A 26694-nucleotide genomic window follows, 5' to 3' on the forward strand; every position below is an offset into this window, starting at 1 on the left:
GGAGCTGACAGCCTGTTTGTATGTATATCTTCTGACAGAAATGAGCAAGCTTGCTTCATATTAATCTGAAACAGACTGGCTATGTGTACTATTTCTGAAACATTTTTCTCTGGATTGGTAACACTCATATAATAAATGTTGAAACATCACACATCTTCTACTGGTTGTGAGATAAGAACTTCTATTCTATAGTCCTGTGCACATTGTCAGTACATAAAATAAAACAATCCAATCTCAGTAAAATTAAAAAATAAATTTAATTTTCCTGTATAAACCAGACCTCTGTCATAATGTTCCTTGCACTTCTTACAACTATTAAAATCTTTTCATACACACAGATCCTGTTCATGTACACAGACATATACACACACAATGTACACCCTTCCTTGGTAACCTTACACTATTCTCCGAATTTGTCACTGCCAAGTTACAACACACACAGTCACTCATACACAAGAGCTCAAGGGGCCGCATCACTCGCCTGGCTAAACAAGCTACTCCGCCATTTAATAAGTGATTTCAAATATAACGAACAATTTCTCATATAAATTCCCTATTGGTTTCCAGCCTTGTGGTCTAACAGAAATCTGATTCACTATTGATAAAAATTACTTAAGTTTAAACTTCTACAATATTCTTGTATGGAAGTATGGAAGAAGGATTTTTTAAGAACTTACATTTTCCCAGTAAGGCCCACCCCCTCCCCCTAGGGGGCCAAGATACACCTTTAAAACAGAACTGATTCCCCTTCAACTAAGAACACTTCACACCAAATTTGGGCAAAATCCAATCATTTCTACAATGGGTAATCTACCCAGGCAATGAGAAGAAATAACATTTTGAAGCAAAATATTAACTAACTTCTCCTTTTGGAGCCCTGTCCCTAAATCCCTAGCTGTCCAATCAACTTTCTTAATTTAAGAAATGATATGTCACTCTCAAATATCGACTAACTTCCCCATTTCGGGCCCCACTTGCTCTAAGATTCCTCAGGGTCAAATCAACTTTCTGAATTTACCAATTATTTGCCAACCCCTACTGATATTACAGGCAAAATTTGAATGAAATCCATTCTAGCATTAAGGATTAAGGAAGAGTAGAATTTTGAAGTAAAATATCCTCTAATTTCCCTTCTTTGGGCCCTGCCCTCAAGTCCCTAAGGGTCCATTCAAATTGTCTAACTACACTTTTGGGCCCCATCCCCAGGTCCCTAGGGGTCAAATCAAATTTCAGAATTAAAAAATGATCCCTCACTCCAAATGATGTTTCAGACCTAATTTGGTTGAAATCCACCAAGGCATTAAACAGGAGTAGCATTTTAAAAGAAAAGTTTACGGATGGCAAACGGCGGAAAGCACATGGCTCACGACAACAGACAATGCACGATGGCAGGTTATTTTGACCTTTTGGGTTAGATGACATTACAAGAGGGCCATGGCCCTTAACGGTCATCTGACAATAAACCAATGGATGGAAAAACCACAGAATTCACTGATGGTTGTTGGACAAATCTGATGAATTCAAATTTTGAACATTCCTTGGAAGTACCAGAAACTCATAAATGGTAGGTTCTGTTCATGAAAAACCGTTGAATAATCATGTTACAAAATGGCTACTATGGTTACCATGTTGACTCAAAAGTAACAACAAATCATCTCTTTCTTTTCTTTAAAAAAATCAAATTCCAAATATTTTTCTCATTTGTCGTGAATGAAACTTGAGAAGTAGTTCAGACTATTTGTTCTAGATGAGTTATGTTACATATTGGACCAAAATATAAAAATAAGATTTGGTCAGGACAATCTCAGGATCATTTCATGTATGTTTGATAACATTGCCACTCCCTGATAATGTTTCAGACCAAATCGGGTTGAAATCTACACAGGCCTTAAGGAGTAGCATTTTGAAGCAAAATATTGTCTAACTTCCTCTTTTGGAGCCCGCCCCCAAGTCTCTAGGGGTCGAATCACCTTTCTGAATATAAGAAATGATTCACCACCCACAATGATGTTTTGTACTATACAAAAAAGCCTTATGGAAGAGTAGCATTTTCAATGCAAATTATTGTGAAACTTCCTCATTTGGGGCCCCAATTGCCACCTGGTCCCTCGGGGTCGAATCAACTTTCTGAATTTAAGAAATGATTCTCCACCCACAATGATGTTTTGCACCAAATTTGGTTGAAATCTACTCAGGCATTAAGAAGGAGTAGTGGTTTGAAGCAAAATATAACTTGCCCTTTTGGGGCTTTGCTCCTAAGTCCCCAGGGATCGAATCAAATTTCTGAATTTATTCAAATGTTGTTCCTTCTGACATTTTCAGATGTTCTTGGGGTCTGACACAGATCATGATCTCAGATTCTATCAGTCCACTAAGTTCAGCAGGATTATACTGAAATCTTTGATCTCTTGATGGCTTCACAAGTACTTGTGTTGGGTGAATTTTGAACAAGTTTGTCCTGGTTGAACTTTGAACACATATTCTGGGTAAACCTTCATTTAAGTATGTCTTCATTGAACTCTGAACAAGTCAGGTTTGTTATGGTTAAACTCTGAACAAGTCTGTCCAGGATAAAGTTTTGATCAATTTTAACCTGGTGAACTTTTTGGTCAAGGTTGTGAACTTTGAATGAGTCCACCTATGATGAACCTGCTCAGTCCCAGTACTTAATGATTCCATCCCAGCCAGCTGTTGCTACCTTAGATGTTTCATGAGGATGCCACAGAACACTGATACATACATCATCATGGGCTTTAAACTTGCTGTAAAGTTTGGTAGTCTTCCAATCCCACACATACAGCTTGCCGTCAGCGTCCCCAGAGATAATGTAACTGTAAGTATCACAACAATTATACTGTGAACTCATCTCAGACAATTTTATACACATTCAACTGAGGATTGTACTTAGTAATTAAACAACAAATCAGTTTACTGACCCAAAACATCAATTCTAAAATAATCAATTAAATCATATCAGTACTGATTCCGAGCGGGCCTATTTTGGGTATCTGAATTCTTGACAGAAAAAAAAAACAAAAAGGGAAAGTTATCAATGTTTACAACAAAGCAGTTTACCGCCATGGAGAATTAGACATAATTGTATATAGAAGTGGTGAAAAGTCAACGTTACACACATAATTATAGATAGAAGTGGTGAAAAGTCAACGTTACACACATAATTATATATAGAAGTTTACCTCATATCTGGTGAAAAGTCAACGTTACATGCATATCCAGCGACCTGTAACACAATGAAGTTTACAATACAGAAAATATGATACAAGAAAAAATCACCTAGAATTAACCAGAAAGGACAACTCATTTAACACAGTTACTAATACCTGTATAGTGTAAACAGAAAAACAATCCATTACAAATCTATCCTGAAGGTCTTCAACATGACTATGTTCACTTATACACGGCACTAACTGTGAATTCAGAAACTAACATTTCCTTTTACTTCTCCTTATCAACACTACAAATAACAACTTATTAAACAAATCCTTCTTGATACCCTACATGTTGGTCCCAACTTTGTGTTGTACACTCCATTATGTAACTTAATAACAAAGTTCTTAGTCAAGTCCCAACTATCAAACTATCATTCCCCGAGAGACACCATGTTAAGCAGAGTCCCACATATCATCTGCAGAGAGATGTCAGGTTACCAATGTCAAGTCCCAACTATTGACCCCCTAGAGACATCAGGTTACCAATGTCAAGTCCCAACTATTGACCCCCTAGAGACATCAGGTTACCAATGTCAAGTCCCAACTATTGACCCCCTAGAGACATCAAGTTACCAATGTCAAGTCCCAACTATTGACCCCCTAGAGACATCAAGTTACCAATGTCAAGTCCCAACTATTGACCCCCTAGAGACATCAAGTTACCAATGTCAAGTCCCAACTATTGACCCCCTAGAGACATCAAGTTACCAATGTCAAGTCCCAACTATTGACCCCCTAGAGACATCAGGTTACCAATGTCAAGTCCCAACTATAGACCCCCTAGAGACATCAGGTTACCAATGTCAAGTCCCAACTATTGACCCCCTAGAGACATCAGGTTACCAATGTCAAGTCCCAACTATTGACCCCAGAGAGACGTGAGGATAACAATGTCAAGTCCCAACTATTGACCCCCTAGAGACATCAAGTTACCAATGTCAAGTCCCAACTATTGACCCCCTAGAGACATCAGGTTACCAATGTCAAGTCCCAACTATTGACCCCCTAGAGACATCAGGTTACCAATGTCAAGTCCCAACTATTGACCCCAGAGAGACGTGAGGATAACAATGTCAAGTCCCAACTATTGACCCCCTAGAGACATCAGGTTACCAATGTCAAGTCTCAACTATTGACCCCCTAGAGACATCAAGTTACCAATGTCAAGTCTCAACTATTGACCCCCTAGAGACATCAGGTTACCAATGTCAAGTCTCAACTATTGACCCCCTAGAGACATCAAGTTACCAATATCAAGTCCCAACTATTGACCCCCTAGAGACATCAAGTTACCAATGTCAAGTCCCAACTATTGACCCCCTAGAGACATCAGGTTACCAATGTCAAGTCCCAACTATTGACCCCCTAGAGACATCAGGTTACCAATGTCAAGTCCCAACTATTGACCCCCGAGTGATGTCAGGTTAACAATGTCAAGTCCCAACTATTGACCCCGGAGAGACGTCAGGTTACTTACCATGTGTCCAGTAAACGTTTTTTTCCTCATGTATTTGAATCTGTTGAGTACATTGAATATGGAGACTTTGTTGTCCATAGACTGGCAGGCCAGCCATTTCCCTGTAACAAAGTCAGTGATCATTTCTACAGAGCTGATTCAAATCATTTTATTTAAAGTAAAGCTAAATTTCTCCCTTTGTCTGGAATATGCATCAATCATTTTAGATAAGAATCAGAGTCAGACATCACTACTTGAGATTTCTACAATGATCACTAGATTTCCTGACAGAGCTGGTGATCTTCTGGCATATTTTTCCATTATTACACACCTATTATTTGTTTGTTTGCTCAAGACCTCCCAAATGGTTTTTAATTTCAAATTCCTGTCTTGATACCATCTTCCATTCTGGAGAAGCAAATAGATTTTCGATGACAGCTATCATGGTGGTCTTATCGCAAGAGTATGAATATCAATTAAAATTATCTGACCAAACAAAACTCATCTGCAGATGTCGTGTCTTGATATAACTCTCAAGATAAACAGCAGTTACAAGATTTTTAAGATGGTGGCCATCTTGAAAGTGGCTCCTATTCAATTCTTGTTTGGGACTAACTACGAACCATGTCTTGATAACTAGTGAAGGAACTGCTAAAAACATATTTCTGTGGGGTTCAAATTTCATGGTTTTTTGCAAAATAAATCTTTCATGGGTGCTTGATTTTGTACACAAATAGTCCGGACAAAATCCCGTTTTACTAGTAAAAGATGCCACCATTGTTGGATCTTAATTTGTTCTTTAAAAGTCAGAACTTTTCCCTTCTTTTCTGTTCTTTCCTCTGTTTTTGCTCTCAATTATATGAAACATTTTTGCCTCTTTGATCTTAATTATATGAAATTAAAAAAAATAATTAGAAAATGAAATTAGAATGAGAAAAAATTTGCAACAACTATAACATCTTTGAAGCCAGATCCAAGATGGTCGCCTGTAAGCCATTTTCGTTTTTTAATCAGTTCTTAAATCAAAAGAGCACAATTATGGACACCAAGAGGAATGCATTTATGAGACTGGGGAAAGATTCATCCAGTACGTCTCAAGAAAAAGTTATAACAAGCTCTTCTGTCAAAATCTAAGATGGACGCAGGCTCATACCTTCAACACTTTGTTAATTGTTGGATAAGTAAATGTGTAGAAAACCCAGCAAATCGACAGAAATAAAACACAGAAAAATTATTTAACAGTTGCAGTATCTATAACATTGTAAGCTTAGTGACAATACACCTATCGTTACGGGACACAGTACACCTACCGTTTGGGGACACAGTACACCTACTGTTAGGGGACACAGTACACCAACCGTTCAGGGACACCGTACACCTACTGTTAGGGGACACAGTACATCTACTGTTCGGGTACACAGTATACCTACCGTTCAGGGACACCGTACACCTACTGTTAGGGGACATAGTACATCTACTGTTAGGGGACACAGTACACCTACTGTTAGGGGACACAGTACACCAACCGTTCAGGGACACCGTACACCTACTGTTAGGGGGCACAGTACATCTACTGTTCGGGTACACAGTATACCTACTGTTCAGGGACACCGTACACCTACTGTTAGAGGACACAGTATACCTACCGTTCAGGGACACCGTACACATACTGTTAGGGGACACAGTACATCAACCGTTCAGGGACACCGTACACCTACTGTTAGGGGACACAGTACATCTACTGTTCAGGGACACCGTACACCTACTGTTAGGGGACACAGTACATCTACTGTTAGAGGACACAGTATACCTACCGTTCAGGGACACCGTACACCTACTGTTAGGGGACACAGTATACCTACCGTTCAGGGACACCGTACACATACTGTTAGGGGACACAGTACATCAACCGTTCAGGGACACCGTACACCTACTGTTAGGGGACACAGTACATCTACTGTTCAGGGACACCGTACACCTACTGTTAGGGGACACAGTACATCTACTGTTAGAGGACACAGTATACCTACCGTTCAGGGACACCGTACACCTACTGTTAGGGGACACAGTATACCTACTGTTCGGGGACACAATATACATACCATTCGGAGACAGAGTAACTGCTGGCATTGAGTGCATAGATGGATCAGCTATGTACTTGAAGTCAACCGGAATGTCCCTGTACATCAAAGTAAATTATTGTTTAACTAAATTTTAATCATCAACATATTAATTTGGTCTATGAGCATACCAATTATTCTGTTGTAACATGTTTGAATCGAATTCATTGAATAATCCAAATGTTTTGTTTGGCCCGCTTTTTTCTCTACTTCATCCCTCTAAATTCTACCAAAATTTCCTTTTTTTGTATGAAACATTCAGGCGTCACCTTGTCTCGGGTAAAAATTTCCTGGCTTTGGTGAGAATGACCGAGTGTATTTGTGTTAACTAGCCCTATTGTAATGTTTGATTGAACATTAATCCCTATGTTCACACAGATTCACACGTAAGAGTGAGAATTTATACAGAATTAGGCAACTAAACTTTAAAACAAAATGCACTGTAGACTGTAAATCTACTGTGTTTTGTTTACACTTTTTAATATTTTTTTTTATACATTTACTGATATACATGTACATATAAAAAATGCAATTTTTATTTCATTTTATTTCTAGGTTACACTCTACAATGCTACAGTGACGTTATCGCAGTATTCACCTTTTCATAATTCACTTAAGTACTATCGATGATATATCAATGTAGATTGCTCATGAATAAATTTATTTTATTCTAAAATATTGTTGACAGAACTTGGTTACTCTTCCGGTATATCTATCCACCCTTTTCAGATTACATTTTTTTGTTTTATATTCCTATTTATAACTGTTTATTTAAAAAAAGGGATATCTTCAGTGTATAGAATTATCAAAAATTTCTATTTATTAATTACTTCTCCATTACTGTCATGCTATGCTATGAGACATGTATCAATCTTCGATGTACAATGTCTCTGTTCCTAGAAACATAGCTAAGTCAAACCATCATTCTTCAACAGTTAAAGTTAAAATGATAAATGATCTCTGTGACATGTTACTTTGTGTAAAGACACTATCAGTAACACACGTACAAAAAGTAAATCTGATCTCTGTGACATGTTACTTTGTGTAAAGACACTATCAGTAACACACATACACAAAGTAAATCTGATCTCTGTGACATGTTACTTTGTGTAAAGACACTATCAGTAACACACATACACAAAGTAAATCTGATCTCTGTGACATGTTACTTTGTGTAAAGACACTATCAGTAACACACATACACAAAGTAAATCTGATCTCTGTGACATGTTACTTTGTGTAAAGACACTATCAGTAACACACATACACAAAGTAAATCTGATCTCTGTGACATGTTACTTTGTGTAAAGACACTATCAGTAACACACATACACAAAGTAAATCTGATCTCTGTGACATGTTACTTTGTGTAAAGACACTATCAGTAACACACGTACACAAAGTAAATCTGATCTCTGTGACATGTTACTTTGTGTAAAGACACTATCAGTAACACACGTACACAAAGTAAATCTGATCTCTGTGACATGTTACTTTGTGTAAAGACACTATCAGTAACACACATACACAAAGTAAATCTGATCTCTGTGACGTGTTACTTTGTGTAAAGACACTATCAGTAACACACGTACACAAAGTAAATCTGATCTCTGTGACGTGTTACTTTGTGTAAAGACACTATCAGTAACACACGTACACAAAGTAAATCTGATCTCTGTGACGTGTTACTTTGTGTAAAGATACTATCAGTAACACATACACAACATAAATCTGATCTCTGTGACATGCTACTTTGTGTAAAGACACTATCAGTAACACATACACAGCATAAATCTGATCTCTGTGATGTATTACTATGTAGACAGGTACTATCTATAAAACACGTACCATTCCCAGACTCGTAAACTCTTGTCATCTGAGGAGCTGACAAAGCGTCGGTTCTGATCAACAAATGTAATAGTGTTGACGGCACCAAGATGTCTGTCATACTCCTGGACAATCTCTCCAGAACGAATGTCCCACTGAAAAGTGACAAGATAAAGTTTAGTCTCAGTAACTAGAACCACAAGTGACAAAGATTATAAAGTTTAGTCTCAGTAACTAGAACCACAAGTAACAAAGAGTATTAAGTTTAGTCTCAGTAACTAGAACCACAAGTGACAAAGAGGATGAAGTTTAGTCTCAGTAACTAGAACCACAAGTGACAAAGAGTATTAAGTTTAGTCTCAGTAACTAGAACCACAAGTGACAAAGAGGATGAAGTTTAGTCTCAGTAACTAGAACCACAAGTAACAAAGAGTATTAAGTTTAGTCTCAGTAACTAGAACCACAAGTGACAAAGAGGATGAAGTTTAGTCTGAGTAACTAGAACCACCAGTGACAAAGAGTATTAAGTTTAGTCTCAGTAACTAGAACCACAAGTGACATAGAGTATTAAGTTTAGTCTCAGTAACTAGAACCACAAGTGACAAAGAGGATGAAGTTTAGTCTCAGTAACTAGAACCACAAGTGACAAAGAGGATGAAGTTTAGTCTCAGTAACTAGAACCACAAGTGACATAGAGTATTAAGTTTAGTCTCAGTAACTAGAACCACAAGTGACAAAGATTATAAAGTTTAGTCTCAGTAACTAGAACCACAAGTGACAAAGATTATAAAGTTTAGTCTCAGTAACTAGAACCACAAGTGACAAAGAGGATGAAGTTTAGTCTCAGTAACTAGAACCACAAGTGACAAAGATTATAAAGTTTAGTCTCAGTAACTAGAACCACAAGTGACAAAGAGGATGAAGTTTAGTCTCAGTAACTAGAACCACAAGTGACAAAGATTATAAAGTTTAGTCTCAGTAACTAGAACCACAAGTGACAAAGAGGATGAAGTTTAGTCTCAGTAACTAGAACCACAAGTGACAAAGAGGATGAAGTTTAGTCTCAGTAACTAGAACCACAAGTGACAAAGAGGATAAAGTTTAGTCTCAGTAACTAGAACCACAAGTGACAAAGAGTATTAAGTTTAGTCTCAGTAACTAGAACCACAAGTGACAAAGATTATAAAGTTTAGTCTCAGTAACTAGAACCACAAGTGACAAAGATTATAAAGTTTAGTCTCAGTAACTAGAACCACAAGTGACAAAGAGGATGAAGTTTAATCTCAGTAACTAGAACCACAAGTGACAAAGATTATAAAGTTTAGTCTCAGTAACTAGAACCACAAGTGACAAAGAGAATGAAGTTTAGTCTCAGTAACTAGAACCACAAGTGACAAAGAATATAAAGTTTAGTCTCAGTAACTAGAACCACAAGTGACAAAGAGTATTAAGTTTAGTCTCAGTAACTAGAACCACAAGTGACAAAGATTATAAAGTTTAGTCTCAGTAACTAGAACCACAAGTGACAAAGAGGATGAAGTTTAGTCTCAGTAACTAGAACCACAAATGACAAAGATTATAAAGTTTAGTCTCAGTAACTAGAACCACAAGTGACAAAGATTATAAAGTTTAGTCTCAGTAACTAGAACCACAAGTGACAAAGAGTATGAAGTTTAGTCTCAGTAACTAGAACCACAAGTGACAAAGAGTATTAAGTTTAGTCTCAGTAACTAGAACCACAAGTGACAAAGAGGATAAAGTTTAGTCTCAGTAACTAGAACCACAAGTGACAAAGAGGATAAAGTTTAGTCTATTCACTCAAGCATCAGATAAGTGAAACTGACAACATTGAAACCTATTCCAGTCTTGTGGACTTACAACAACTGTGTAACAGGTAAGCTGGTGAGACTCAGCACTCACACAAACTATCTCAAAGGTAAACTGAAGAGATAAGTTAATACTTCAGAAAAACTTACACAAACTATCTTTTTATCGGAGGTTCCTGCCACAAACAGGTGTTGTTTATCAGGCTCAGGGTGGAACTTCACACAGTAGGGAACTTTTCTGCTGGAAAATCGTGACTTACACTCACCTACAAATTAAGTCAATAACATTTTCATTACCAACAAAATCAATATTTACTCTCAATAAATTTGCTTAATTGCTATATCTTAATCAAACACAAACATTTTTTGAACAAAGTCTTTGTGTTGTAATGTAATAAGTATAGCAACTTCATAAACAGCAGTGAATATATTCATAAACAGCGGTGAATATATTCATAAACAGCGGTGAATTCATAAACACCTCTCTTACATCTCTTACCTAAAGGATAGGAACAAGTATGTCCATATGCAACATCTATGTTCTTCAGACTGGAGAACAAGCCTGTTTCAATGTTTCCCATTTTTCTACACATGTTACAGACCTGTTTCCGAGTGTGAGAATTTTCTGACTGACCTATTTCAAAGTCTCAGATTTTTCTGTAAATAAGAGACTGACCTGTTTCTGTGTCCCATAGTTTACAGTATCTGTCATAGCCACAACTAAGAAACTCTGTTCCCTCATTGTTAAATGTGATATCCCTGACTGCCTGTTTGTGTCCGGTGTACGTCCGAATACAACGTCGCTCGTTGTACACCTCCCAGATCTACACAACAAATAAGATCATTAATTACTATAAAGCAGAATACAAAGTATTCTACGTACATCCTGATACATGTTTCACAGATAAATTAAACAGTATTATGAAAATATTCTCTTAATATCTTGACAACACTGAATTTGAACTTTAGATACACATATAATATACATTCATGATAAAATATATAATTTTAAACAAGAGATCCCAGAGGGATCTTGGTGCCCACCATTTGAGGATCTGTTTTCAGTTCTTGAAGATTTGTTTATTTTTTTTTGTTTGTTACAGGTGTTGTAAATGTTCATGAACTGGTCTTCATTGAATGTACTCAATGATGGCACAAGATATTTTTATTAAGCACCTATTAGCAAATATCATTTGAAAAAGATCCCAAAGTATTATTAGATAGCAGTCAGTTACAGGTGGATAATGGACAATATGCTTGTGCTGTATTACTGTCGACATCCAAGATGGCTGCCTGTGGGCCACCTTGATTTCAAATCAGTCCAAAAAAAGGTACAATGCACAACTAGGGACCTGTCTGCCATCTTGAATTCGAATCAGTCAAAAAAAGGTACAATGCACAACTAGGGACCAAGGGGAAACTGCATATGAAATTTGAGAAAGATCCATTAATACTTTCCAAGAAACAGCTGTAACAAACTTTTACTTCCAAAATCCAAGATGGCCACCTGTCTGCCATCTTGAATTCGAATCAGTCAAAAAAAGGTACAATGCACAACTAGGGACTAAGGGGAAACTGCATATGAAATTTGAGGAAGATCCATCCAGTACTTTCTCAGAAATAGCGGTAACAATCTTTTACTTCCAAAATCCAAGATGGCCACCTGTTGGCCATCTTGAATTCGAATCAGTCCAAAAAAGGTACAATGCACAACTAGGGACCAAGGGGAAACTGCATATGAAATTTGAGAAAGATCCACCCAGTACTTTTCTAGAAATAGCGGTAACAAACTTTTACTTCCAAAATCCAAGATGGCCACCTGTCGGCCATCTTGAATGCGAATCAGTTCAAAAAAGGTACAATGCACAACTAGGGACCAAGGGAAACCTGCATATGAAATTTGAGAAAGATCCATCCAATACTTTTCCAGAAATAGCGGTAACAAGAATTGTTTACGGACGGACGGACGACGGACCATGGATGCAGGGTGATTTGAATAACCCACCATCTATTAGATGGTTGGCTAATAAAGAAAAGTTTACCTTTATTTTACAATCCATACTGCAGGACAGCAGAAGGTGAGCAGACACAGGAAACCAGCGAATGGCAGACAGTCCTTTGGTGTGGCCTGTCCAAGTATGGATGTGTTTTTTGGGAAGGAAACATTTCTCAGGAGGCTCCTCTGACTTGAGGTTGACACCCACATCCTGTGGGATATGTAGATAGGACCGGCCCTGGTAGTCGTAGGCATCCTTAACTGTGACAGGGGAAAAACAGATTTATTGTATCATGGGCATTCTTAACTGTGGAGAAAACAGGACAGCTTTATTGTCACATTATCATCCATAACTGTGAGGTGGAGAATTTTGAGACCTGGACAGTTTTACTATGTTGTGGATATCCTTAACTGTAAGGGGAGAGAACTGAACAGTTTTACTATGTTGTGGGTATCCTTAACTGTAAGGGGAGAGAACTGGACAGTTTTACTGTGTTGTGGGTACCCTTAACTGTAAGGGGAGAGAACTGGACAGTTTTACTGTGTTGTGGTACCCTTAACTGTAAGGGGAGAGAACTGGACAGTTTTACTGTGTTGTGGGTATCCTTATCTGTAAGGGGACAGAACTGGACAGTTTTACTGTGTTGTGGGTATCCTTAACTGTAAGGGGACAAAACTGGACAGTTTTACTGTGTTGTGGGTATCCTTAAATGTAAGGGGACAGAACTGGACAGTTTTATTGTGTTGTGGGTATCCTTAACTGTAAGGGGACAGAACTGGACAGTTTTACTGTGTTGTGGGTATCCTTAACTGTAAGGGGAGAGAACTGGACTGTTTTATTGTGTTGTGGGTATCCTTAAATGTAAGGGGAGATAACTGGACTGTTTTACTGTGTTGTGGGTATCCTTGACTGTAAGGGGAGAGAACTGGACATTTTTACTGTGTTGTGGGTATCCTTAAATGTAAGGGGAGAGAACTGGACAGTTTTACTATGTTGTGGGTATCCTTAAATGTAAGCGGAGAGAACTGGACTGTTTTACTGTGTTGTGGGTATCCTTAAATGTAAGGGGAGAGAACTGGACTGTTTTACTGTGTTGTGGGTATCCTTAACTGTAAGGGGACAGAACTGGACTGTTTTACTGTGTTGTGGGTATCCTTAACTGTAAGGGGAGAGACCTGGACAGTTTTACTGTGTTGTATGTATCCTTAACTGTGAATGTTTGATCTTACTATGTAGTGTAGTTTTCTCCTCTGCTGTTTTCTCTTCTGTCTGTTTGTTAGTTTTACTTCTCTTGGCCAGTATCTCATCCAGCTCCTTTTGCTCATCCTGTTTGTGAAGATTGACAGAGTTTATAACAGAAAATAAAACTACAGGGGAACAGTGTCAAATATAAAGGGGGAAATATTTCACTTACACAGAAAGTGTGAGTATGTGAGTACATCACATAGGGGAACAGTGTAATACTTACACAGGAATAGTGGTTCAGTGTTACACCTAGAAGTATACTATAACATAGGGGAACAGTGTTACACCTAGAGGTATACTATAACATAGGGGAACAGTGTTACACCTAGAGGTATACTATAACACAGGGGAACAGTGTTACACCTAGAGGTATACTATAACATAGGGGAACAGTGTTACACCTAAAGGTATACTGTAACATAGGGGAACAGTGTTACACCTAGAGGTATACTATAACACTCACAGGGGAACAGTGTTACACCTAGAGGTATACTATAACACTCACAGGGGAACAGTGTTACACCTAGAGGTACACTATAACACTCACAGGGGAACAGTGTTACACCTTGAGGTATACTATAACACTCACAGGGGAACAGTGTTACACCTAGAAGTATAATATAACACAGGGAACAGTGTTACACCGAGAGATATACTATAACACAGAGGAACAGTGTTACACCTAGAGGTATACTATAACACAGAGGAACAGTGTTACACCTAGAGGTATACTATAACACTCACAGAGGAACAGTGTTACACCTAGAGGTATACTATAACACAGAGGAACAGTGTTACACCTAGAGGTATACTATAACACTCATAGGGGAACAGTGTTACACCTAGAAGTATACTGTAACATAAAGGAACAATGTTACAACTAGAGGTATACTATAACACAGAGGAACAGTGTTACACCTAGAGGTATACTATAACATAGAGGAACAGTGTTACACCTAGAGGTATACTGTAACATAGGGGAACAGTGTTACACCTAGAGGTATACTAGAACACTCACAGGGGAACAGTGTTACACCTAGAGGTACACTCTAACACTCATAGGGGAACAGTGTTACACCTGGAGGTACACTATAACACTCATAGGGGAACAGTGTTACACCTAGAGGTATACTATAACACTCATAGGGGAACAGTGTTACACCTGGAGGTACACTATAACACTCATAGGGGAACAGTGTTACACCTGGAGGAACACTATAACATAGGGGAACAGTGTTACACCTAGAGGTATACTATAACATAGGGGAACAGTGTTACACCTGGAGGTACACTATAACACTCATAGGGGAACAGTGTTACACCTGGAGGTACACTATAACATAGGGGAACAGTGTTACACCTAGAGGTATACTATAACATAGGGGAACAGTGTTACACCTGGAGGTACACTATAACACTCATAGGGGAACAGTGTTACACCTGGAGGTACACTATAACATAGGGGAACAGTGTTACACCTAGAGGTATACTATAACATAGGGGAACAGTGTTACACCTAGAGGTATTCTATAAAATTCATAGGGGAACAAACTATTGTGAAAGTTATCGAATTAAAAATATGTTATTGACCTATTGCTATTGAGAACAAAGCAATCACAAAACATTGATAAGTCAATATATCATTACATAACTTATACTTATTGAGGAATAGTGTTACAGTTACAGGGAAACAGTACTACAATTACAAAGAACTGTGTTACACCTGGGACAATAGGATTTTTCTGATACAAGTACCTGATACAGTTACACAAGAGAATGCTGGGCTTTGTTAGATTTACCTCACTTGGCTTCATCACGGTTTTCTCATCCACAAACTTGCCCCAGGGTCCCAGGTATCCCTCTACATCTCCTGCATCCGAGTTTCTCAGGCGCTTCCTCTTGTCCTCTGGACGTTTGGGCATAGCTTCAAAAACTGTAAGTCCTAAAACAACAATCATAAGATAATCTATATAGCACTGTAATACAAAGAGTCTGTCTCTTTGCTTTCATTGTACTCATTTTAAAATATCAATTCAATTTTCAATAAATTTTGAGTTGAGGATAAAATTCTTACTATATACAAATAAACATTTACCCAAGCTGAGAATTATATTTGTTTGTTTTCAACTTCTCTCCAAAATATATAAGAAGATATACTTCAGCTTGAAGACAAAATTTTAGCCCACGTTTTAATGTCTTCTAGTGACAAAAAGGTGAAAATTCACCACAGAAAAAGTTTCCCATTCACAATGTATTACTTCAGCCAGAAACAGCCTGCAGGAATTTAAATACAGCTTAATATATCTAGAGAAGATGCTTACCTTTGCTGTCATCTGCAGCCACTCTGTCTCCTACGATTGGAGGTTCTGATGACACCTGTACATCTACTGAAGGGTCCACTGCATAACCTTTCATAAGTTCATAAAACATGTATGATCATTATCTTCAAGTTGCTTTTGAAACTTCTCCTAACAGATTTATTTATACAGAACAAAGTCCATAGCCAAGAAAACATTTCACATTTATGGTAGTTAGGTTAAAATCTCTCTTTTGTCAATTTGATATCAAATAATATTGGTAACATGAATTGTCTTACTACCAATCTTTTCCTACAAAGTATATAAATACAAAACAGCTAGGTTACAATATGTGAATATTTGACACTTACATAAATAAAACAAACAAAGTTGACTATAAGAGAGCTACTAACACTTACCATAACTTGTAAATGTTCTACGCTGATTTTCGAACTGAAACTGATTGAAATGTGCATTCTCTGCATACCCCGAAATCATGTTTTTTTTAGCAAGCATCTGCTGGGTCTTAAATGGATTTGAGGGCCCAACCTGTCAGATGAAATGTCAAACAATTTTTTAATGTTTCTCTGATATGTTAACAAACAACTATTTATCTTGGGACATTCATAAACAACCAACATGCCATGTCAATAACTCACTCAGTATTCATGTGCTTTAGATACAAGTCAAACATAGTACTGATTATTGTTCAATGTCACTGAAACACTTAATTATTGACAAATATTGTTGCTAGAAGCATGCATAAAGGTGATATTTGTTGGCAGCAGGTAAGTTCCAGAATCGTTAGAGATTTACAGATAGTGAGTACCAAATAGGAATTTACAAACGAACAATAACAAATAGCTCTATATCATCATTACATATCCCTTAACATTTTGTCTGATTCTGCCAAATACAGAGAGGTTTCTCTTCACCTCTGACACCAAATACACATTCACTCTTTCTCTCTCAGTTTTTACCTGAGGTGCAAACATTTCCTCAAACTTGGGGTTGTATTTCACCTCTTTTGTCGTGATGTCCAAGTGACGCTGAACACCAACATCTTCCTAAAAGACAAAACAAAAGAAAAGAAAATGCTCATTACCTAAATACTCAGTCGTAACAACCAACCAGATTACTGAGGTTAGCTCCCATGTGGTGTATGGACCAGACAGATTGTTTAAACAACAATAGCTTAAGTAGCCTACTTAATAAAAACGAAAAGAAATACACGAGAGTGAGCAGATGACAAAATAAGGACAAGTATCTATTCAAACGCTGCACTCTTTTTCAGACCTAGCCTGTCTCAAATTATTTCATGGTGGTGTCTATTTAAGTTTCAAGCAACATGCCAAGGAACAAACCAGCGGGTTCAATTAGGAAAGGAGAAGGTTGATGGTGAAAATTAACAACCTTTGTTATTACTAAAGGAGCTGCATTTAACTTTTGAGTTGATACAAGTGACTTTCCACTCTGTACTGGTTTCAAATGAGCGGTCAACTCCTCGATCGTTTCCTTTGATTCTTCTTCAGAACCGGACGAATCACTCGCGTAGTCTTGCAAAGCAAGCATTGCGACGTTCGGCAGACATCGACGAGTCCCGCAGTTAAGATTACTGCGGGCAAATGTGGAAATTTATATTTTTTATGCTGATTTATAATATATGTATCATTCAGTTAATATTGGTATCAATTTAAAAGAAAAATTTTGCATTTGATATAAATTTAGATTCACATTATTCCCTTATCATTAATAATTTTGCTCTCGTCGGGAATGGAATTTCACGAGATCTCAATATCGCCATTTTATGCTAACTTCCCGAAAACGCACTATTGTATTTGTAAATAAACCCAAGGATGTGACAGGAAAATACATGCATGGTGGTAAGTACAACTCACTTATACAAAATTGTATTAGAAATATTAGTTGCACCGATTGTTATGGGTGTCGAGACTCAATAAGCATCAACACTACTACCGGGGTGTGCCCAGTACACACGGGCTCGGAACGAACTGTCAAACTTAGCCACTTCATGACATCACATTGTAATGTAGGTCACACACGATTTACACAATTAAACATGCACAGGCGCTTCTACACATGTAAAACTATAATTTCATTCTGCTAATATAGTAAGGGAAACTGAGGAAGACTTGTACAGTTGCCGTGCAGTGTTTATATAGGTCACAGAGAGGCAGAGCTATGATTCATTCCTGTGACCTGTGTCTGTGTTGGGTACTGGAGAACAACTTTGCTCTGCTTCAGTAAACAGCTGAAGGAATAACAACTGTCGGGTAATATATAAACGTTATTTAACATATACATATGGCAGTATAGTTAAACATGTGTCATTAGTTTTCATGATGTTCTTGAATAGTAAAGCTGACTAATATTTACATAGATTGTAGATAAAACTGTCACAGGTTCCTTGTTTTCATGTCATTAGTAATAATAAAATTTGTTAATTGATACAGGCATTTAAAACATGTAAACACTCCCCATTGAGGCGTGCCAATCTCAAATATTGCATTGTTTATGTAACCCAAGTTGCTGGTGTATATGAACCTTTGAACAGGTAGAGACCATTGGTTGGCCTATTTGCTTTCCTATCTATGTTAAATCTCACTGTGGAAGCACACCTTCTTTTCAGAAGGATAGTTTCTTTCCAAAAGAAGGGTTCTGATAAAAATAATTACATCAGTGTATCATACACTATTTGTTCCATTGATAAAGGAGTGGATGGATGTGACATTTATATGATGCTAATTCAGTATCCACTGCTCAATTGAGGGAGCATGCTTCTTTGGTCAGAGCCCATGGATTATCACACTGGATGCCCAGTATGCTTATTAAACTGGGTTATTTGAACCAAAGGTTATCAAGCCAGAGACTGTGTCTGGTCACATGGTGTAAAATTTGTTTCTTGCTCTTGACATTTGTAACGTACCATACATTACACATACACAAACAAAATCATGCAACTTATCGTGGATTAATATAGAATTATTATTTGATAAAATGTATAATTCACATCCAGCTAGAGACAGGTCTCATGCCTTTACAGGTGTTATGAAGCTATTTATGGCATTACCATGGTATTCTTCTGTTGGCACCACCTTCATTCTTGAGGTATTGTTACAATGATAGTTTCAGCATACATCATGGTTTTATTAGGATGTTTATTCAGATTTGAATAAGACTTTCTGAATTAACAAGTCAACTTTAAGTAATGATAACCAAATATATGGCAATCATGAAACTGTTATTACTTTCCTTGATAAAGGTACAAGAAATTCATACTCAATACCTTAGTATGTATATGGATGATTAAGGTTGAGGGACTCTATACAGATTCAAAGTGTAGGAAGTAAATTTGATAGAGACCACTTGACTATTAATTTCCTTCCACTTATCCTAAAATCACTAAGGATTTACAAAAATTAAAATAAAAATTTTAATATTGACAACTAAAACACTGAAAATTCTGATAATTTTTCTCCTTTTTTTTCTTGTTTGTTTTTTTTGTGTGTTTTTTTTTAAATCCATCTTTTGGGAGTGGAGGAGGGGTGGATTCTTTGGTGATACTTCTGACCATTAGTCTTGTGTGTATTTGCTATTTTTGTGTTCAGTTACTTCATATGGATGTTAATTGATTATGGAATGAATGAACTCAATATTGACAAGAGAGTCTTGGTCCAGCTGAGACCTCTTCCATAAAATCAATCAGCTTTTCCAAAAAGCTTTTAACATATGTGACTCGAAACTAGACATTAGATAGTTATTATAGTGAGTGATAAGGAACATGGTTACTGTGGAAGAATAGTTTTATCTGTATAAACTGCCAGTTATTCCTTTGCAATAGATATACAGACTTTTTCACTGAAGCATGATGTATTAGACCATGGTCTGTGACATATTAAATCATTAGATATGGTACAGGTATAAATACATTTATAATTTATTTATTTGATTTATAATCTCGCCTCTTTATCAATTAATCATTCTCCTATGATTCAGTGGAGGAATATACTTATATTTTAATATGAATTCCTTATAAAGAAATTGCATGCTCAGAAATGTGCCTTTATTTAATGGCACACACACTGTTACATTTTCACTTTAGTTGTTTAGGTTATCACAAGTGTATTATTTACCTGATCAATTATCTCAAATGAGAGTTCAAAGAAGTATTTCACTGTTCCTATAGAATGATAATTGCCCTATATAGATAGTGTAATCTGTGTGCTGTAACATACGTACATGTCTGGCTGAAAATGTTGTGGTACAACAATGGATCAGGAACACCACTTACAGGGACACCACTGGTGATATATGTGATAAACAAACCATTGGGTTCTCATACACAACTGTTTCTACATGTGTTACTCTTCCTTTCAGTGGTACATTCAATGACAAAGCTAGCTAAAAAATGTCCCTATTTCTACATTTGTATAGATACAAAGTCACTACTGGACTTTCTGAAGTTCATCTGTGTATAAAATGTACATATATTGTGAAATTACCACATCCGTCTTTGCATTCAGTTTATAAGACAATCATAATAGTCATATAACATAGACTTGTTAATGAGATCAAGCAGAAGATCATAATATATTAACATAGCCCTGCTTGGGTCACACCAACAGGGCATCACAGGAAGTCGCTTTAGTAGGATGTCAAACTTACAGAAATTCACATCAACAGGAAGTCACACCTACAGAAAGTCACACCTACAGGAAGTCACACCTACAGGAAGTCACACTAACAGAAAGTCACAACTACAGAAAGTCACATCAGCAGGAACTCACACCTACAGAAAGTCACATCAACAGGAAGTCAAACCTACAGAAATTCACATCAACAGGAAGTCACAACTACAGAAACTCACACCTACAGAAATTCACACCTACAGAAAGTCACACCAACAGGAAGTCACACCTACTGAAATTCACATCAACAGGAAGTCAAACCTACAGAAATTCACATCAACAGGAAGTCACACATACAGAAATTCACATCAACAGGAAGTCACACCTACAGAAATTCACATCAACAGGAAGTCACACCTACAGAAATTCACATCAACAGGAAGTCACAACTACAGAAAGTCACATCAGTTATAAGTTACACCTACAAAAAGTCACAACTGTAGATAGAAAGGCACACCAACAGAAAGTAATGTTTACAGGAAGTCTACCTCATTGTATAACAGGACATATAACATCCACAACTACGGGAAGTTACAACTACAGAAAGTCAACTGTAGAGAGAAAGGCACACCAACATAAAGTAATGTTTACAGGAAGTCTACCTCATTGTATAACAGGACATATAACATCCACAACAACGGGAAGTCATGCCTATAGGATGTCTGGTTCACTGTATAACAGGACATAGAACATTCCAACTAACAGGAAGTCAGGTCTATAGGAAATCTGCCTCGGTGTATAACAGGACAGACAACAGTCACACCAACAGGAAGTCATGCCTATAGGAAGTCTACCCCAGTGTAAAACAGGACAGACAACAGTCACACAAACAGGAAGTCATGCCTATAGGAAGTCTACCCCAGTGTAAAACAGGACAGATAACAGTCACACCAACAGAAAGTCATGCCTATAGGAAGTCTACTGCAGTGTAAAACAGGACAGATAACAGTCACACCAACAGAAAGTCCGGTCTATAGGAAGTCTGTCTCATTGTATAACAGGACAGATAACAGTCACACCAACAGGAAGTCATGCCTATAGGAAGTCTACCGCAGTGTAAAACAGGACAGATAACAGTCACACCAACAGGAAGTCCGGTCTATAGGAAGTCTGTCTCATTGTATAACAGGACAGATAACAGTCACACCAACAGGAAGTCATGCCTATAGGAAGTCTACCCCAGTGTAAAACAGGCCAGATAACATTCACACCAACAGGAAGTCATGCCTATAGGAAGTCTACCGCAGTGTAAAACAGGACAGATAACATTCACACCAACAGGAAGTCCGGTCTATAGGAAGTCTGTCTCATTGTATAACAGGACAGATAACAGTCACACCAACAGGAAGTCATGTCTAGTGGAAATCTGCCTCAATGTATAACAGGACAGATAACAGTCACACCAACAAGAACATCTGCAGAGAGTCACCAGAAAGTTACATCTGCAGAAATTCTCATCTTCTGGAAGTCAAATCTGAAATGATGTTATTTGTTTGCAGCACTAGTGGGTGGGGGGTGGGGGGAGATATCTGTTGCAGTAATTATAAATTCCTTAACCTTCATTTGCTTGCCTGTAGCAGTGGTATTTAATAATTTGTAGTAGGGATTTCCAATTTTTCCCCCTTTGAACATCTAGTTTGGCATTCTTTTTTTAACAGAAGAGCATTGAAACACAATATTTTGATAATTTTTTCTTATTGTATTCTGCCAAATATTTTAAAGATTATTTTCACTTTAGTAACAAAGATATGTATGAAACTGTTATCACTACAGCTGTGGTTACATGTGTTAGTACAGAAACAGTTCACTGAAACAGCCCTGTTTAAGGACTAACAATCTGTGTCACTATTTAATCTAGGGAGGCTTATTGGCAATCAACAAGGATGTATGTAAATGTACACATGTCTGGTCTTTTCTTTGATTCCAATCAATATCAGATGAATTTAATAAATGGTTACAAACACATGTAGAACACTAACTGTTTACCACCATCTATAATGGTACAAAACTCTTAACACGATTTCTCTATCTAATGTACATATACATTACATGTGTATTTATACAAAATTCATACCAGAATTTCAGTTTTTTTTAAAGATTTATGTACATCGTTTTTACTGGTAGTCTTAGTATGTGGCCATAACACTATTAACAGCTTCTTTCATTGCTTTAACATTCATAATTACGTGGCACACATACTACAGACATATTTTGTTGTCTGCGTTATATAGAGTACACTGTGTCTGTGTTGTGGTGTACACTACAGACAATAATATTTTGTTGTCTGTGTTATATAGTGTACACTGTGTCTGTGTTGTGGTGTACTCTACAGACAAATATTTTGTTGTCTGTGTTATAAAGTGTACACTGTCTGTGGTGTACAACATATTTTGTTGTCTATGTTATATAGTGTACACTTTGTCTGTGTTGTGGTGTACTCTACAGACAACATATTTTGTTGTCTGTGTTATATAGTGTACACTGTGTGTGTTGTGGTGTATACCACAGACAACATATTTTTTGTCTGTGTTATATAGTGTACACTGTGTCTGTGTTGTGGTGTACACTACAGGCAACATATTTTTCGTCTGTGTTATAAAGTGTACACTGTATGTTGTGGTGTACAACATATTTTTTGTCTGTGTTATATAGTGTACACTGTGTGTGTATTGTGATGTACACTACAGACAACATAATTTTTGTCTTGTGTTATAAAGTGTACACTGTGTGTGTTGTGGTGTATACCACAGACAACATATTTTTTGTCTGTTATATAGTGCACACTGTGTGTGTGTTGTGGTGAACAACATATTTGTTGTCTGTGTTATATAGTGTACACTGTGTGTGTTGTGATGTACACTACAGACAACATATTTTTAGTCTGTGTTATATAGTGTACACTGTGTGTGTGTTGTGATGTACACTACAAACAACATATTTTTTGTCTGTGTTATATACTGTACACTGTGTGTGTTGTGGTGTACTCTACAGACAATATCTTGTATGTAATATTGTGAGGATTACACTGTAGTACAATATGTATTCTGGATCCTTGGCTTTACTGTAACATATTATAATTGAAGAAAAGGTTAGTGTAATAACTACATCCTAGTGTGGATCATTAAGTGCAGTGGGGTATTGTATGGGCTGCAGATACATCAGTTTTCTGTCCAATTACTGGGTAATTCATAAAAATGGCCATTGATCAGAAGTCTCTAGAGAAAGAACAATTCAGTCACTCACACAAGGTTTATCACTTTATATTAGAACAAAGTGAATTTACTTAGAAGAATTACACTGTGTTGCCAATGGCTACATTTCAGATCTAGTGAGTAAAACTAAACATGACCTGATAAAATTTAATTTCCAGGTCTTGTATCCATTTCATATATTTTGTAGACTGGTGTTGCTATTTATAGATTATGATGATTATGTAACCCTTTCATGCTTACATTTGTACTTTATGTTGATGTTATTGATATGATTTTTTACTGATGTTTACAGTTTAGTTTGTTTCTTTATCGAAAAAATATTAATTTATAAATTTGTTTTGTAATTTTACTGTAGTGGTTTAGGATTCAGTTTTCGTGATCAATAAATAATGAATGCTAGATGATTGATCTTCAGAAATTTTAGACTCTGTACATAAACATGCACAATGGCTAAGTAACACTGTTAATTGTAGTATAGAGATGGTGTACAGGAGAGGGAAGCCTGTTCCATGTGTCCCTATCTACACATTGTCATTGATCTGCCCATCTGTCACAGGATAAGGTTGCCTTGTGTGGTCATCCATACTGGAATTATAGGAGACCTGTCAATGGGCTCCTTATTGAAGGCTAGAAGATTCTACCCTGGGTGGGCAGCTTATTGAAGGCTAGCAGATTCTACCCTGGGTGGGCAGCTTATCAAAGGCTAGCAGATTCTACCCTGGGTGGGCAGCTTATCGAAGACTAGCAGATTCTACCCAGGGCGGGCACCTTATCAAAGGCTAGCAGATTCTACCTTGGGCAGGGAGCTTACCAAAGGCTAGCAGATTCTACCCTGGGAGCAGCTTATCAAAAGCTAGCAGATTCTACCCTGGGCGTGCAACTTATCAAAGGCTAGCAGATTCTACCCTGGGCGTGCAACTTATCAAAAGCTAGCAGATTCTACCCTGGGCGTGCAACTTATCAAAGACTAGCAGATTCTACCCTGGGCGTGCAACTTATCAAAGGCTAGCAGATTCTAAGCTGGGCAGGCAACTTATAAAGGCTAGCAGATTCTAAGCTGGGCGTGCAACTTATCAAAGGCTAGCAGATTCTAAGCTGGGCAGGCAACTTATCAAAGGCTAGCAGATTCTAAGCTGGGCAGGCAACTTATCAAAGGCTAGCAGATTCTACCCTGGGCGTGCAACTTATCAAAAGCTAGCAGATTCTACCCTGGGCAGGCAACTTATCAAAGACTAGCAGATTCTACCCTGGGCGTGCAACTTATCAAAGGCTAGCAGATTCTAAGCTGGGCAGGCAACTTATCAAAGGCTAGCAGATTCTAAGCTGGGCAGGCAGCTTATCAAAGACTAGCAGATTCTACCCTGGGCGTGCAACTTATCAAAGGCTAGCAGATTCTAAGCTGGGCAGGCAGCTTATCAAAAGCTAGCAGATTCTACCCTGGGCGTGCAACTTATCAAAGGCTAGCAGATTCTAAGCTGGGCAGGCAGCTTATCAAAAGCTAGCAGATTCTACCCTGGGCGTGCAACTTATCAAAGGCTAGCAGATTCTAAGCTGGGCAGGCAGCTTATCAAAGACTAGCAGATTCTCAGCTGGGCAGGCAGCTTATCAAAGGCTAGCAGATTCTACACTGAGTGAGCACCTTATTGAATGCTTGCAGATTCTATCCTGGGCTTCAGGGAGCATATAGGAGACTGGTTTTCTCTACCCTGGGTATGGAACATAGATGAGGCTTATAGATTTGACTTCAGGTTGAGACTTTATTGGATTCTAGTGGATTCTACCATTGTTGGGGAGCTTTTAGGATGCTTGCAGATTCTACCCTGGATGGGGAGCTTTTAGGATGCTTGTAGATTTTCTCCTGGGCAGGGAGCTTATATATAGGATGCTTGTAGATTTTCTCCAAGGCAGAGAGCTTATATATAGGCTGCTTGTAGATTTTCTCCTGGGCAGGGAGCTTATATATAGGATGCTTGTAGATTTTCTCCTAGGCAGAGAGCTTATATATAGGCTGCTTGTAGATTTTCTCCTCGGCAGGGAGCTTATATATAGGATGCTTGTAGATTTTCTCCTAGGCAGGGAGCTTATATATAGGCTGCTTGTAGATTTTCTCCTGGGCAGGGAGCTTATATATAGGATGCTTGTAGATTTTCTCCTGGGCAGGGAGCTTATATATAGGATGCTTGTAGATTTTCTCCTAGGCAGGGAGCTTATATATAGGCTGCTTGTAGATTTTCTCCTGGGCAGGGAGCTTATATATAGGATGCTTGTAGATTTTCTCCTAGGCAGGGAGCTTATATATAGGATGCTTGTAGATTTTCTCCTAGGCAGGAAGCTTATATATAGGATGCTTGTAGATTTTCTCCGAGGCAGGGAGCTTATATATAGGCTGCTTGTAGATTTTCTCCAAGGCAGGGAGCTTATATATAGGATGCTTGTAGATTTTCTCCGAGGCAGGGAGCTTATATATAGGCTGCTTGTAGATTTTCTCCTAGACAGGGAGCTTATATATAGGATGCTTGTAGATTTTCTCCGAGGCAGGGAGCTTATATATAGGCTGCTTGTAGATTTTCTCCGAGGCAATGAGCTTATATATAGGATGCTTGTAGATTTTCTCTGAGGCAGGGAGCTTATATATAGGATGCTTGTAGATTTTCTCCTAGGCAGGGAAAGCTTTATGGCCTGAGGTAGGAAGAATATGTCCCAGGGTGTCAGCATTAACTCAGTAGTTGTTGTCATTAGGTAAAGCCTTAATTGGAGATATGTTTAAGTAATGCT

At 37.7% G+C, this 26694-nt stretch overlaps 2 protein-coding genes across 2 annotated transcripts in view; one reads left to right on the forward strand and one right to left on the reverse strand.

The window, feature by feature from the left end:
- Positions 1–237: 237 nt before the first annotated feature.
- Positions 238–17576, reverse strand: LOC132543723 (pre-mRNA-processing factor 17-like). Its single transcript, XM_060207244.1, has 14 exons — positions 17412–17576; positions 16979–17065; positions 16418–16547; positions 16023–16109; positions 15501–15643; positions 13686–13782; positions 12502–12716; positions 11136–11283; positions 10610–10725; positions 8655–8788; positions 6789–6865; positions 4708–4808; positions 3198–3241; positions 238–2831 (listed from the first exon to the last, which is right to left on the reverse strand). Exons 1-14 carry the CDS (start codon positions 17568–17570, stop codon positions 2654–2656), a joined length of 1716 nt encoding a protein of 571 aa, XP_060063227.1. The 5' UTR covers positions 17571–17576; the 3' UTR covers positions 238–2653.
- A 214-nt stretch (positions 17577–17790) lies between these two features.
- Positions 17791–26694, forward strand: part of LOC132543791 (actin-binding protein WASF2-like) — a 33735-nt gene continuing 24831 nt past the window's right edge. Inside the window, exon 1 of the mRNA XM_060207314.1 lies at positions 17791–17881. The gene's annotated coding sequence lies outside the window, so the exon portion shown is untranslated. The remainder of the gene's footprint in view (positions 17882–26694) is intronic.

The sequence above is a fragment of the Ylistrum balloti genome, unplaced genomic scaffold (genome assembly GCF_031769215.1).
Source record: "Ylistrum balloti isolate Yb309-2 unplaced genomic scaffold, AGI_CSIRO_Ybal_v1 Utg369764, whole genome shotgun sequence".
NCBI classification, from domain to species: domain Eukaryota; kingdom Metazoa; phylum Mollusca; class Bivalvia; order Pectinida; family Pectinidae; genus Ylistrum; species Ylistrum balloti.